The sequence below is a fragment of the Salvia hispanica genome, chromosome 4 (genome assembly GCF_029641045.1).
Source record: "Salvia hispanica isolate PSC_SH4W2 chromosome 4, Shi_PSC_v1, whole genome shotgun sequence".
NCBI lineage: Eukaryota > Viridiplantae > Streptophyta > Magnoliopsida > Lamiales > Lamiaceae > Salvia > Salvia hispanica.
Window position 1 is genome coordinate 16,488,285 of NC_142695.1, and position 15,976 is coordinate 16,504,260.

Sequence of the window (15,976 nt, forward strand, 5' to 3'; positions counted from 1 at the left end):
TAAAGTATAGTATTTAGTTTGATTCTTATAACTCAATAAATATTACTCCTACTACTGCTAACACCATTAATTTTGCAAAATATTAAAAAATTCAAGTTTATTTTATTATTTCATTCATTGTTTGGAGTTATAGTTAAAATGCACAATTTAAACTTTGATTTTATGAATTTTTTTAAAATTAGTGATGTGTAATTTGGATTTATTAAAATCAAAATAAATATACAAAATAAAATAAATAATGTTAATACGGAGTAAAAGAAAATGGTATTTTCATATATTGGTTTACGCCTTTCTCTTCGTATTTGTGTGATTTGTGGGATATATCATTGGAGTACAAAACAATTTTTTCTTATAATGTTGTTTTTTTATAAATTATTCCTAATTAGCAATAGGAATCCAACGTTTGGAAAGCTTCTTTAGGCAAGTCTAGTGCACATGGTTTTGCCAAATTGTCTTTTAATTATTGTTTATGGCCCGATTATTTATTTTTAACAGTTCATACGGATCTACGGAAAACTGAACCACACGTAGTACTTTCATTTTTGCTTTATTTGTTTCCTTTTACTATTTTAATCAAAAGTAGCAATTCTTATTATAGCCCAAAATATATAAAAAAGCACACACTATCGTTAGGCTAGGTATAGAGGTCTGAAAATTTTCTTAATGCGGCTCTTGATTCAATGGTTACCTAACCAATTAAAAAATTATTGCAATTATAATCAGAATATATACTTTTTCTCTCATGGCAAGTACACTGTAGTACAAGCGAGGAATTATCTTTTTCATCTTGTAGAAGTAATTTTCAATGATTATTCTCTGCATTTTGGGAGTAATAAATAATTTCAGTTCTTATAAGGGTTTTATCACATACTCATACTGTGTATATTAACAAAGTATATACTTCCTCTGTCCTATTAAATACGAAATAATTGAGAATTAGGATTTTATCAAGTATTGTTTTGTAAGTTAATGAAAAGATAGTAAAATAAGAGATATAGAAAAAGTATTATTTTGTAAGTTAATGTAAAGATAGTAAAATAAGAGATATAGAAAAATAGAGATAGAAATGTTTCAATTTTAATGAAATAATAAAAAAAAGAAAAAATATTTCATTTTTAGTGATACAGATGGAGTACACATATATTGTGGGTGTGTTCGCGAAAAATTCTACAATCTCAAAAGTTTACAAATTCTATGTATTATTGTGGGCAGATAAAATACCTATAAAAATACATTTTACCCAACAATATTAATACAACTTATAATTAAATGAACATTATAAAATAAAGGTAAAGCTCAAAACATTTTATTCCACTAGGATTTGCAATTTGCAATATTGCCAATATGTGTATATAAATATTCAAATCCGACTTAATATATACTACTTCATATGTCCCATAATAGATAGCACACTTGAGTAATAAGTAATAATACTGGATTTTAGGAGATGTTATTTGTGTGTTAGGGGAAGAGAGAAAATAGTACTCCCTCCGTCTCATAGTAGATGTAGATGTCACACTTGGGGATTGACATGAGATTTTAGGAGGTGTTGTTTTGTATATTATGTGGAAAGAGAAAATAATATATTTATTTAATGTGGGAGAGAACCTTTTCTAAAAAAGAAAATGTGATATCTTTTGTTGGACAAACTAAAAAGAAAAGTGTGACATCTACTATGGGATGAAGAGAGTACTTATATTAACGTGAGAGAAAACTTTTTCTAAAAAAATGTAAATGTGACAATAAATAATATTTTTTATGAAACAAACTAAAAATGAAAATGTAACATTTATTATGAGACGGAAAAAGTAAAGTAGCAAGTGCCTTTCGTAACTCATCTTTTTAGTAAGTGCGTTTCGTAACTCATCATGTTCCTTATATCGGATAACTTAATAAAGTAATTTGAGAGTTAAGAAAACTGTAAATTTTGGACCAAGAGTGATAAGTTTAACCTTTTATTAAAATATCCCAGCTTTATTGTTTCACTCATGGATAAGAAAAGAACAAAGCAAGAAGTAAATAGCTTTTACCCATAAAGTAACAAATGGTGAAAGCAACTTTAGCAATATTGTCGAAGAAGATATATAGAGTGTCTTGTGAATGATACCGTCCAAAATGACTAGAATATTATTGTTTGGTGTTCGATTTTATAAACTAATTAAAGCACTAAGTTTTGTGAATATTGTTCAATTATGTAGATAGGATAATCTCGGAATAATAACACATGATTAGTCTTGATTTATGAGGCTATTCCCTTAACAAAACTAATTTGATCAGTTCATCTCGTACAAATCAATATCTTGACAAATTAATATTACGCCACCAAACCAAACTATGCATTCGTCATTGCAAAATCACACCCCTCATCGGATATAGTATATTTTTTTAACATTCAATATTACAAACATTACTGATGCACATAATGTGATAATCACATTAAATTACTACATAGTAATGCATTGAGTAAAGACAAAGATATAATCATGCCAATGTGTGCACACATAGTAAATTACAAAATGAAACAATAATATTATTCTATACATAAATAATATTTTGTTGAAATATAAATCTTCATCAACCATAGTCGATTTTTCATAAAGGTGTTTCCGCAAGGTGGCATGCTGGATGAATTGCCATTTGCCACACACTCCCCCACCCCCAAAGAGGTCATGAATTCGTTGTTAAATTAATGATTCATTTTTTTTAAAAGGTTGCTCTAGAATAAGTTATGTACTTCTAAAAGGTAATTCCAAAATTAGGTATTGTACATAAGTATTTAACCATGCTTTTGAAAGAATTTTCTATTGGCAAATTGAAACAAATAAATAGTATAACAAAATTAGTGGACTTTGATCATAATGTTAGAATGGATTGACTGTTAATAGAGGAAATTTTAGTCGAAAGAGAGAACCGAGACCTTAATTTTAGATATTTTCATGTATTGAGTAATGATTAGGTGATTTTAAAACATTTAGATTTGCATTTACTCTCATGTCATATTTTTTCATTTTCGTCCACCAATCAATAAATATCATATTTATTTTTGTACTATTTTTAGTAATAGACTCACATAATCACATTCCACTAACTTTATCACACTCATATTTTCGTTATAAAGTACTCATACCAAAGTTAGACTAATCTTTCATCAACTTTTTTCACTATGTTTCTTAAAACCCATACCTGATCAAAGTAGGTCTTGTATTAGTAGACGAAGAGAGTATATAAATTGATTGCTATTGTCATCAATGTAATGTAATTAAACAGTAATATTCTCAAAATCATCTTCCCTCTTATTTAGAGCGCTAACGAACGTTGTTTTAAATTTACAAGTAAATTAAGCAATAGACAAATTGAAAAGTGTCGTAATTCCCCCTTTTTTTTTTTGTCCGATTATGTCTCTACATGCATTATACAAAAAACTAATTTGATACTATATTAAAAATTGCGAAGCTTAAATAGAAAATGAAATTTGTAGTGGATGAAACAAAAAGTAATACGTGTATGTGATAATGGGGTTAATGATAGCCCGTAAAATACAAGAATGGATCACCTACCACACTTCCTATTCCATCACCTAATACACACCACAAACATGATAAGTGATGGTTGGGTCCATCATACATGTTTTTGTGTGTATTAGGAGATGGAGGAGGAATTGTGGTAGGTGATCCTTACCGGTAAAATACGGGTAAGGCTGATGACCCACTAAGGATTCGGATCCGGAGCAAGTAGTAAGCGGATCGGATCTCCTGTCAGAAGTTTGTTGAGTGGGACCCAAGGGTAGTGATTTGTCGTTTAGTTGCTTTGGCCTAACCGCTTCGTAGCTTTAGTTTTGTCAACTACTTTTGCCAATCACTCTGTTTCATGATCCCAATGTACACTATACACTCCAATGTGATTTAATAGCTCCATCAATTTCTCTCAATTATCACTATCACTAATGGGATGAGGATAACTCAGCTAAAAATTCACTAGTATCCGTCTAAAACAACAAAATATGCAATTTTTGTTATTAATTACTCTTATATCTAAATAAATTGGAGTATATAAAGAAATTGAAGAAAAAAATCATTTACAATCATATATTAACATGAATAATAATTGTTTTTTTTTAAATGAACAATAATTTTTTTCCTATTAACATGAATAATCTCTAATAGTAATTTATTTATATAAAAATAATTATATTGTATTACAATATTTATTTCCTAGGTTTTAATAGATATGATCATAAAGATATAATCAAATGATAATATCTTTTCTAATAAAACTAGTAGTGGTAGTATAATTTTTATATCGTTCTAGATCTGATGTTAATTGATGACAGATAATGTTAACACAATGTCTTATTTCATCTGAATTGATATGTAACAAGTTGATATTCATATACTTTAATCATGATTGACATTTTTATGAACAAAATTGAAATTCATTTATTTTAATCTCGCTGGTTCATTCGATAGATTCAACCATCTCACATTGTTTAGTTGTTATCCACTAAATAATAGTAGTAATAGTAGTAGTAATATTTTTGTGGGATCCTATTTATATATGTCATTCGTGACTTTTCTTGCTTCATGAGTAGTCAAATTTATTACGTTCATTTACCTTGAGATGATATAAATTTCTATTATTCACCTCTCATTTTCCACGTCATCTTTGAGATCTTAAATATTAAGGAGTTACATTCTCTGAATCGTATGGTGTCATCTCTTTCTTAAAAAAAAAGCCATAGATTGCGTTACAATTAGCAATTAAATATGGGGTTTAATTAATACAAAAGTTGAATAATAATCCATGTCTAATGCATATATTGATTATCATTTCCTTTTCGAGTTATTTGGTTCTTACACCTACATATAAATTTGGTAAATAAGAATTGAATGCAATTTATTTCGTTAAAGTGAAGCATATAGGAGTCTGTTTTTAATTATGATATTACAAACTTAAATCGTGAATAACGTGGTTTAAGTCACACCATGTGAAGGAAAAGTGTATTGCATAAGAGTGACACATGGGACCTATTATTATTTTACTATTTAATCTAATTGGGAAAACGGCTAAAAGCATGATTATGAATATGAGTTTTGCTAAGAAATTAAAAATATATTCCTTTTAAATTAGTATATGATATTTTTCTAATGGAGTAGTCAATATCAAATCAGAAATAAAGTGGGTTACAACCGGAAAAAAAGTTGTGGCCGATTAAGGCTTTAACTAATTGTGGTGAACCAAACAAAAGCGATCCATTCTTATCATGATCATTTGTGTTAATTATTGTTTAGAAACAATACATTTTTTTCCACTATTTTAGATGATGTAATGGTTTCAAGAAAACAAATTTTTTATGATACGTTCTTATAATATGTACTTGAACCCACATTGTTTCTCGTATCAACAATTAATTCTATCCCATTTCATAGAGAAAAAATAACTCGATTGCTCAAATAAAGGACAATTTTAATTCGACGAGATGATCCAATCTATATCCCCATTAATAAAACGTATTTTAATGGAGTAATATTTTTATATGCTCAACTAAAAACAAATCGTAGATGTTGTAGTTGTTGTTTTTCATTTGGATAAATAATGATTCTTCATTTACATTTGTTCGTTGCGGCCGTGACTCAAATTCCAAATTTATTAATTGGAGAAGAAATTTATTACCATTTACTAAATAAATTATCTTTTATTATAGCATCGCATATGTTACATGCTAAATCGGATAACTCATTCTAAAAGATTAGCTTATTAGGAGAGAAAATTCATTTAGTCTATAAACTCCACACCAGTTACTCTTACGTCCGATGTGGGCCATTAAGTCTGTAACAATCAACCCATCAATGTCCTCATTGATCAAGGTTGGTTCTTTGCAAGACCACCACTCCGAGTTCTTGTAGGTCACGACGAGTTCTTTGTCTGACCACCACTCTGAGTCGGCCACAAATGTACTTGTTGGTCACAATGACTTCTTTACCCGACCATAACTCCGAGCCGTTTGTGCTCTCCACGAAACCTCACGCTGGTTACTCTTACTGCCGATGTAAACATTGAGCTCATAATATTGAATACTTTTTACAATTCCATTTCTAACCATATTTAAAAGTCAAAACTCTAAATCTGAAAGCATTTAATTTCTATAGGCCCACTAAATACTTAGCCCATATGACCTTAACGGATCCTCCCCCATAATCCAATTAAAATTAAAAGTACTTTTATAATCTATACTATTTCTTTAGTTAAAATAATACATTTGGACTTATTATTAAATAATTTATATATTTCAATTTTTTATAAGAAATTTTTTAATTACAGTACCAACATCCAACTTGCACCAAGTAACCAAAATTCAAAACAAAAGCTAAGCAAAAAAGAGAGTCATATGAGTATATGATTGTAAAACCAAATGGAAAGAAAGATGTATTCAAAACATTTAGGCAAACAAGTGATAACCCTGGCCTGTTGCAACACATACAAAATGTTTCGCACCTAACCCTTCCAAAATTTAGGAATCTAGGCAATTTATTTTAGAGGGAAACACCACATAGCAAATTAGCAATAGCAATACTACTACTACTAAATGAGACTATAAAATACTTATGTACTAATTCCAAATCCCAACTTCCATGAATCCATCTTCAGTAGCACAGCCCCTGAACATCCCATTGGAATTGAACCCACACACCACCTCCCCTTTGCTCGACACCGCGATGAGCCCGGCCTGGCCGCCGCCGTCGAGCCGCGTCTCGATCACGAAGTCCACCGCCTCCTGCAGCCCCAAGCCCTTGTACTCCATCACGGCCGCCACGTCACGCGCCACGGTGCCGCGTATGATGGCCTCGCCCTCGCCCGTGCACGACACCGCGCACACGTCGCACGCGTACGTGCCCGACCCGATTATCGGGGAGTCCCCGATCCGGCCCGACATCTTGTTCATCAGCCCGCCCGTGGACGTCCCCGCCGCGCACCGCCCCTGCCCGTCCACCACCACGCACCCCACCGTCTCCGGGGCGTACACGCTGATCGGAAGGCCGTTCATCATCAGCGGCGGAGCGTCCGCCGCCTTTTCGCAGATGTCCGACCCGGTTAGAGGGATCCGGTAATCGAACTGTCAATGTGATTAGTATTAGTCATGAAAAATCAGTGCACATTTAAATATTTTCTATTTATTCAATCTAAATCAAGAATTTGTGACATACTATGATGGAGTTGGCTTCTTTGGCCAATTTGAGCATTCCGAGGTTGTCCTCGGTGATGAAGTAGTCATTGTCAACCATCTCCACGCCCTAAAATAAATCCAAAAACACCAAATTAAATCGATAAAAAGAATGAAACAAGCGGTGCATGCACTTTTGGATTTTGGGAATAATTAAGACAGGTGGAATAGCAATTTATTGGGACATAGATATATTTTACTTATATTTCAGATAACAAAAGGTGGCTAAGAAGAGAAAATACATACCACAAATTCCCAGTAGACGTTTTTTTTTATATAATTCGAACCTGAGACCTTTGGCCTGATTATAATTACCTGTTGTTTGGCAAATTCCTCGGCGCCGGAGAAAGCAAGATAGGAATGCGGCGATTTGTCCATGACGAGACGGGCGAGAGAGATGGGATTCTTGACGGTGGTGACGCCGGAGACGGCACCGCAGCGTCGCCCGACCCCGTCCATGATGCTGGCCTCCATCTCCGCCGTCCCTTTCGCCGTGAGTGCGGATCCACGGCCAGAATTAAACAGGGGATCACTCTCTAATTCTCGAATCTACACGCCCAAATCAAAATCAAAACATGCATGTTAATTAATTAATTAATTGTTGAATGGTAAAAAAAGAAAAAAAAAAAAACGTACGACGAGCTCGACGACATCAATTGGAGAGAGAGAGGAGCGGAGGGCGGAGATGCCGATGTTAAGGCAACGAGTGAGGAGTTGCCTGGCCTCTTCCTGACGTTGAATAGGGAGGTTTGGGTCCACACCAGCGCCGCCGTGCACCGCTATAGCCCAACCGCCCATCTTCTCTCTCGTGAATGCCGGCGTCTCCACCGTGCTTTTTTATATATTTGCGGTTTCTGTATATTCCGTTTTGGTACTACTTGTATATAAAGAGGCGATGAGAGGTCCACATTCTCTAACCTTATTTATACACAACCAACCATTACCACATCTCTATTTATTACTACGAAACACGTCATTATATTTTGGATTTCTTTTGAATTCAGTTACAAAGTCCAAATAGATAAAATTGTATTTGTTGTGATGAAACAAATCTTTATATTAGGACTCTTCATCAATTTTACAATATAACTATCTATTCAATGTATCATCAATGTAAAATATGTTTGTGTAATCGGATAATTGCGAATATGTTAAAACTTCGTAGTATTTCAGTTAAAGTTACGAAATGGAACAAAATCTAACCAAATTTCATTTTTACAAAATTTACATCTGTTTTTTTTTTTTTGTTAAATTAGAGTATTTAATAATTTGTTTTATAATTAGTTTTGGGTTCACATGCACAAGACTACAATTATGTCAAACTTGTGTCAATCCCAGATACTGTAAGAAATAACCTCATTTTTTTGTCACGATATCACAAAATACACGTGGTGCATGAACCTCATGCCTAACATAACAAAAATAATTTATTATTCAATTGAAACTGTTAATCAATATTCTAAAACAAAATATGGTTTTATTTTCCAAAACAGTATTACTTTTTTCTATAATAAAAATCATTGTAATCAATAGCATTGCATTGTAAATTTTTATTTGTAGGGATATGAATATATGATGGAAACATATGTTGTACACTATTAAATCTATAACTATATATATTTGTAACATTAATTAATCGTAGTAAAAGAAATAATTCTAAAAATAATAGTCTTATTAGGAAGTTGATATATTATAACATTGAGGATGATTAGGATGTGATAAGGATGGTGATTGGTTGATGTTGCTTAGTTGGACGATTAAGATGCCACTAATATTCTTAGATTAGCTTAGAATTGGTCCGAATAAAAAATCATAGAGTTAAGGAAGGAATGCTGCATAATAGTCAACGTGTCGCACGTGTATTATTTTTTAGGTAAGTGTATGTCTATATAAGATAAAATATTATAAATGATATGAATAAGAAATATTTTTTGGTATTGGATTGGGAATGGAATGGGTTATGGAAGGATTAATTGAATTTGAGATATGATAAGCTTCATGGCATGCGTGAAATATATTATATTAAGCGTTTTGCCATATCTAGTGGACACAATTTTACGAGTTTGGTATTTGTACGAATTAATAATGAGGTATAATTCAAAAGGTAAATTGCAAATTTTATTTTTGAAATTTAATCAAATTTGGGTTTGATAGTCAAAGTATGGATTTATTTTCAAATATTTCATGGTGAAAATTTGAGTTTCCGCGTGTAATATATGGTTTATATTTTTAAACCAAACGACATAATTTACTTTATGAATATGGAGTACAACATTGTTTAATTAATTCATCAACGGTGACGTCCATGTATTTTTTTCGAGTTTCATATCACAAAATGTTTCACCAAAGGATTGTTGAAAATAAATTCAAACTTTATGCATTTTGTTTGGCTAATTTTCAAGATTGTAGGATATACTAGAATTTGACCAAATTTTATGATTTGGATTTATTTTACAATTTTCCCCAATTGAAATGAGTCAAATGACAAAGTTGAGGTGTTATGAGACTATCTCCAGTGAGATGTTTTGAATTTAATCTCACTTGTTTGCGGACCATGCGGTGTTTATTTCCAAAATTTTAAGTAAATTGTCTAAATTTTCTAAATTTTGACAAAGTTAAGTGTTTTGAGTGAATTGTCCAAATCTTGTGTTTACGATTTCGGGAAACCAAAGTAGTCTAAGGTTATCTAGGTTTTTTTTATAAAGGATGAACTTCGAAAAATTATCATGCTCGAGAATTAAATGCATATTATTTTTTTAGGAATATATTATAAATGAAAGAAAATGTACTAGATTAGATTAATAGGAAACAATTTTATTGGGCTTGACCCAATGTTACAATTATTCTATTATATATATGCTTTATTGTAGAGAACAAAAGATATAGAAAACCTAATTCTATGAGAGAATAAGGCAGGCGCAAGAATACATACGTTCAACAAGAGATTCCCTAGCTTTCTCTATAGAAAGATTGTACCGAGGAATTTTTTCTGTATCGGATCAGAATACACGTAGACCTCGATAGTGGTGGATATATTCATCTTGCAGGATTCGTACAATCAATGGAAGATAACGACACAACAAGTAAGATTTAATTCCATTACATGCTCAACTTGCAATATGATTATGAATCTAGATCTGTTATTCTTCTATGCAATTTCCGTTGCGCTCATTAGATGAATACAAGGATTACCAACAGTGATATCAGATCCCATGGCTTGATTCATTATTAATTTGAATTTGCTAATTACTTGTGGATTAATCGTATTTATATGGTTGGGGATAAAATTAGATTTACATAATTGCGTTGGAATGAGAAATTAGATTTCTTATTTCGTTTCTGGAAATCTACGGTCTAAAAACTTTTGGAGTTTCATAATGAAATTTGATTTCATTTAATTTTGTGTAAGTGTACATGTGGCGGGAGGTGTTGGCTGTCATCTGATGGCAGGCTTGGGCCAGCCAATACCCGAGATGGACTTTGATGCGTTTGGACATACACCATGTGAAATAGAGCTCAGTGGTGGTGATGTTGGATCTAGCAGTGCCCATCAAATTGTAGCCAATGAATTCCTGGGCAAACCGGAGGAGGTGGTCAGTGATATGGATCCCTTTCGACACACTGGTCTTGAAGGTCTCACTCCTTGCGTGTGTTAAATACTCCCAAGCTGTTTGCGGCGTGAATCCAGGCGTATCTCTTGGTGGGCCGTACACTCTGTTATCCCAAATGCCCTCGTCATCTTCAGCGTTTGTAAATAGTCCCATTCTGAGGGACCACTCCCTGACACTCATTGTGTGCTCGATGGTAAAGAGACGGAAAGAGATGGAGTTTGCGTCCGGATCGGTAGTTTCCTTGAAGCGAAAAGTGGAGAAAAACTCTCGTGCTGCTTCCACTGGCACCTCCTGCTCGTTGTGGTTTAGTAGCCACTCGAAACCGATTCCCTTGATGTGGTCAAGGAACTCCTCCTCTGACTCTATCTGCTTCAGAGAGTCTCTGTCATATCGGTTTCCCGACTTGGCCAGCTTCCCCACTGCACTCCGGTCCTTGTGCGTCTGTGCCCTCCTGGAGTCATTAAATTTAGCCATAGAACCTAAGAGTTTCTTTGTGATCCAGATCTCTTCCCGCTCAAAGTTGGGGACTTCCTCTTCTCCCTCTGACTCTTCCTCTGACTCGCTGTCAACATCACCAGGTCCAGAAGCTTTGGGTAGCGTGTGAGGAGATTCCCTGACTGAGTGGAGTGTCTGTGACTTCCTAGGCCGAGGAGTGATCACTGTCTTTCCTTTCCTTTTGCGCTCCCTGGCCACCCGACGCTCTTCTGCGGCGTCCACCTTTTCCTCCGACTCAGGAGTTTCTCCCTCCTGCACGCTCCTCGCTCATGGGGCCAGGAACCCTGATCCCCTAGACTGGTCTCCTTCATCAACCTCATCCAGCACGCTTCTCCGTGCCATTCTCCTCGACTCCCGCAGATTAACCGGCGAGTCCTCTGGCACAGCGTCCATATCTATAACTTCCAATGGCCTGTCCTCCTTGGGCCCTTGTCCTGCAGCAGTAACGGGGATCTCATCCCCTCCAGATTTCCCAGGGATTTCTCCCTCGGCAAACATAACTGGGTTTTCCCCCTTAGATTTTTTCGGAGTCTCCTCCTCAGGTTTTTCAGGGATTTCCCCTCAGACACAATTGGGGTTTCCCCCTCAACAAACAAAGTCGGGGTTGCCCCCTCAAAATTCCCAGGGATTTCTCCTTCAGCGAACAAAGTCAGGGTCGCCCCCTTAGATTCAAACGGGGTTCCCCCCTCGACATACAGACTCGTGGTTTCCCCATCCATATTCCTCGAAACAGGGGTTTCCCCCTCCACAGACTTAACAACAAGGATTTTCCCCTCCACAGATTGTAATACAGATGCGTTACCTTCCCTTGCGGCTTCATCAATAGAGTAATCCACTGCCATCCTAGATCTCGTCCGCAAAACCGCTGACGCTCTCCTCTTCAGTTCCGCCACCACCATTTCCCTGTTCTTCGATGTCTGGGCTCGGCCCAGTCTACGTACGTGCCAGATCTAGGGTTTGGGATCCTTCTGGGTGTGAACTAGGTGGCTGCGCCGTCGATTCGTCAGGAACCATCTGTGGTTGTTGGCGGAATGCCAAGAAGCGAGAGAAGAGTTTCATGGCCTCCTCTTTACTGCCAAATTTCTCCTCCAACTCCCTCAAGAACGTCTCTTCTTCAGGGTTACTGACGACGGTTGGCTCCGGTAATGCGGGCGCATGCCACTCAGAGCGTATATCCAGGACTGGAAAAGTCGCCTGAGCCGGCGATTGTCTGGACGACTCGCCGGACGGTGGTTTGGTGGCGGGGTTTCCCTTCTTTGCGATGGTATCTTGTGCCTTCTTCATGATTTTTCTGCAAAAACTTACAGTAGCTAGGGTAAATTTCGGGTTATGGTTTGAAGAAATTGGGGAAAATTTGAGAGAGAGAATTGTGAGAGTAGAGAGAGAAAAGATTGATTAATTTTGATTTGAAGAGATCTCTTGGCTTTTCATGGTGGCAGGCGAACGGTTGCGTGATGATGTAAGCAACCATATGTCCCCCCCTCGAAAAACAGAATTTGAAATTCGAAAAGTAACCGCCTTCCCTCCAAATCTTTACTATGAAAATTCTTCCTCCCCCTAGCAACTCACAATTTCTAAAAAATTGAAACAGCAAATTATTGGGTCGGAGATCATGAGTGACAAAACAATTTCCCCAAAGAGTTTGGTGCTTCGAAAATATTTTTGGAAGATTAAATTTTTTTTAATTTGTTTGAATTTTCTTGTATTAGAAAGCAACTAGATTATTTACACTTGCAAATGAGTATCCTCAAGATTTCCTAGGTCAGTGTACAGATAAAGTTTTATTTCCCATTTTACTTGACCTAGGAGTTCATTGAGAATATCCATTTGCCTGACCAATTAAGAAATAATAGCAGATGCATGTAGTGGCGTCTCTTCCACCACATGCAGATCTGCATTATCTCTATATTCCTTCACCCTGTGTCCATTGACTAGGAAAGTAACAGAATTTGGGGCGCTTCCTTGGATCTCCACTGCTCCATTTGCTCGAAGGCCAACGATCGTGTATGTTCCTATCCACTTGGATTTTAACTTCCCAGTCATTAGCTTGAGTTGAGATTGAAAAAGAAGTACTTTCTGCCCTACTCTTAGTTCCTTGACCCAGAGGTTTTTATCATGCCAGAACCTAGTTCTTTCTTTATACCACATGGCTGAGTCAAATGCCTCTAGCCTTAGCTCCTCCAGTTCTTGTAGTTGCAGCTTCTGTTCTTCTTCACAGGCTGACGCCCTCATATTCATCTCTTTTATGGCCCAGTATGCTTTATGTTCCACTTCCACGGGCAGATGACACATTTTCCCGAACACCAACCTATAAGGTGACATCCCGATCGGTGCTTTGTAAGCAGTCCTGTAGGCCCAGAGAGCATCGTCGAGGTGCTTACTCCAATCTCTCCTCGTGATGTTCACCGTTTTTTCCAAAATGCTTTTGATTTCCCTATTCGAGACTTCAGCTTGACCATTTGACTAGGGGTGATATGGTGTAGACAGCCGATGATGGACACCGTATTTCCTCATCAAAGCCTCTATGGTGCGGTTGCAGAAATGCGTTCCTTGGTCTGAGATAATAGCTCTGGGTACCCCATACCTGTTGAAAATGTTGGCCTTCACAAATTTAGCCACTTCCTTTGATTCACAGGTGGGTGTAGCCTTTGCCTCTATCCATTTGGATACATAGTCCACTGCAACCAAAATGTACGTGTTACCATGAGAAGATGGGAACGGTCCCATAAAATCCATTCCCCAGACGTCGAAAATTTCACAAACTATTATTGGCACTTGAGGCATCTCATCTCTCCTTGAAATCCCTCATGTTTGTTGACATCTTTCGCAAACTTGACAGAATTCGAAAGCATCCTTATTCAGGGTTGGCCAATAGAATCCGCTATCCAAAACCTTTCTGGCAGTTTTCCCGGGTCCGAAATGACCTCCACACGCCAGGGCGTGACAATGGTTGAGCACATCCCTTTGTTCCCACTCCGGTATGCATCGTCGAATCACTTGGTCTGAGCACATCTTCCAAAGATAAGGATCATCCTAGTAATAGTATCTGGCCTCACTTCTTAGCTTCATCTTCTGGGCCCGGGAAATTTCTTGGGAACCTGGCATTTCTCCTGTGACTAAGTAATTAGCCAGGTCAGCGAACCATGGCTCTACATTCAACGGATGCTTCCCTTTGTCTGATGTTCCTGGACCTGTTACCGCCAACACTGCTTCCCAGTTGATAGGTCTAGCATATTTCCATAGATAATAAAGATGTTCCTCGGGGAAGGCATCGGATATAGCTTCGTCTGTGTCCCCTTGGAATATTCAACTTAAATGATCTGCAACTCTGTTCTCTGTCCCTTTTTTATCCTTTACTTCCCAGTCAAATTCTTTTAGTAGTAGCACCTACCTAATCAACCTTGGTTTAAACTCTCTCTTGGCCAGGAAATACTTAATGGCTGCGTGATCAGTGTAAACTATCACCTTCGACCCTAGCAAGTATGGTCGAAACTTCTCGATTGAGTATACCACTACTAACATCTCCTTTTCTGTGGTATCATAGTTCTTCTAAGCCTGGTTGAGGGTCTTCGAGGCATAGAAAATGATATAGCTTTTCTCGTCGATCTTCTGGCCTAGGACCGCTCCTACTGCAAAATCACTTGCATCACACATCACCTCAAAAGGGTAGTTCCAATCTGGTGCTCTAATTATTGGGGCAGAGACATGTCTATCCTTTAACAATTGGAAAGCATTCTTGCAGCCTTCATCAAAATCAAACTCCACATCATTGTGCAAGAGATGCGTAAGTGGCTGGGCAATCTTTGCGAAATCCTTGATGAATCTTCTATAAAACCCTGCATGACCCAGGAACCCTCTAACCTCATTCTGATTCATGGGGTAGGGTAGTTTCGAGATCACATCCACCTTGGCCTTATCCACTTGAATCCTTCTCTCAGAAACCACATGACCTAGGACTATTCCTTCTGGCACCATGAAATGGCATTTCTCGAAATTAAGGGCTAGATTCTTCTCCTGACACCTTCTCAATACCAGATCTAAATTGGCCAAACACGAATCAATGGAATTTCCATACACCGTGAAATCATCCATAAAGATTTCAATATACACTTCCAACAAATCTGAGAATATGTTCATCATACAACGCTGGAATGTGCCTGGTGCATTGCATAAACCAAGCGGCATTCTTCTATACGCATAAGTGCCAAACGGATAGGTAAAGGTTGTCTTTTCCTGGTCTTCAGGATCCACACATATCTGGAAGTATCCACTGTATCCATCTAGGAAGCAAAAGTATTGCTTCCCAGCCAATCTTTCCAACATCTGGTCAATGAAGGGTAAAGGAAAGTGGTCCTTTTTGGTGGCTTCATTAAGCTTTCGGTAATCAATGCACATCCTCCATCCAGTCACCAATCTAGTAGGTACCAACTCATTCTTGTCGTTCTCTATCACTTGTATTCCTGACTTCTTTGGCACCATGTAAACTGGGCTGACCCGTTCACTGTCTGGAATAGAGTAAATAATACCCAAGGATAGCAACTTCAAAACTTCTTTCAGAACCTCTTCCCTCATGTTTGGATTTAGCTCACGCTGCGGGTCTCTACGAGCCTTTGCCCCTTCTTCCAGTCGGATGTGATGCATACAAAGGTTG

At 36.7% G+C, this 15,976-nt stretch overlaps 2 protein-coding genes across 2 annotated transcripts; both read right to left on the reverse strand.

Annotated features, from left to right (window-relative positions):
* Positions 1 to 6,397: 6,397 nt before the first annotated feature.
* On the reverse strand, positions 6,398 to 8,118 carry LOC125193272 (putative isoaspartyl peptidase/L-asparaginase 2). The gene is made up of 4 exons (XM_048091042.2): positions 7,856 to 8,118; positions 7,535 to 7,768; positions 7,203 to 7,289; positions 6,398 to 7,111 (listed from the first exon to the last, which is right to left on the reverse strand). The coding sequence occupies exons 1-4, from the start codon at positions 8,015 to 8,017 to the stop codon at positions 6,608 to 6,610; spliced, it is 987 nt and encodes a 328-aa protein (XP_047946999.1). The 5' UTR covers positions 8,018 to 8,118; the 3' UTR covers positions 6,398 to 6,607.
* A 5,046-nt stretch (positions 8,119 to 13,164) lies between these two features.
* On the reverse strand, positions 13,165 to 13,617 carry LOC125194746 (uncharacterized). The gene has a single exon (XM_048092976.2). It carries the CDS (start codon positions 13,615 to 13,617, stop codon positions 13,165 to 13,167), a length of 453 nt encoding a protein of 150 aa, XP_047948933.2.
* Positions 13,618 to 15,976: the final 2,359 nt, after the last annotated feature.

What these genes read in the sequence shown, in the direction of transcription:
- LOC125194746 (XM_048092976.2), bottom strand. Translation starts at nt 13,617, where the DNA reads ATGTGTCATCTGCCCGTGGAAGTGGAACATAAAGCATACTGGGCCATA.
- LOC125193272 (XM_048091042.2), bottom strand. Translation starts at nt 8,017, where the DNA reads ATGGGCGGTTGGGCTATAGCGGTGCACGGCGGCGCTGGTGTGGACCCA. An exon ending in TTGATGTCGTCGAGCTCGTC is followed by an intron (nt 7,769 to 7,855) that starts GTACGTTTTTTT and finishes TTGGGCGTGTAG; the next exon opens with ATTCGAGAATTAGAGAGTGA. An exon ending in AGGAATTTGCCAAACAACAG is followed by an intron (nt 7,290 to 7,534) that starts GTAATTATAATC and finishes GATTTATTTTAG; the next exon opens with GGCGTGGAGATGGTTGACAA.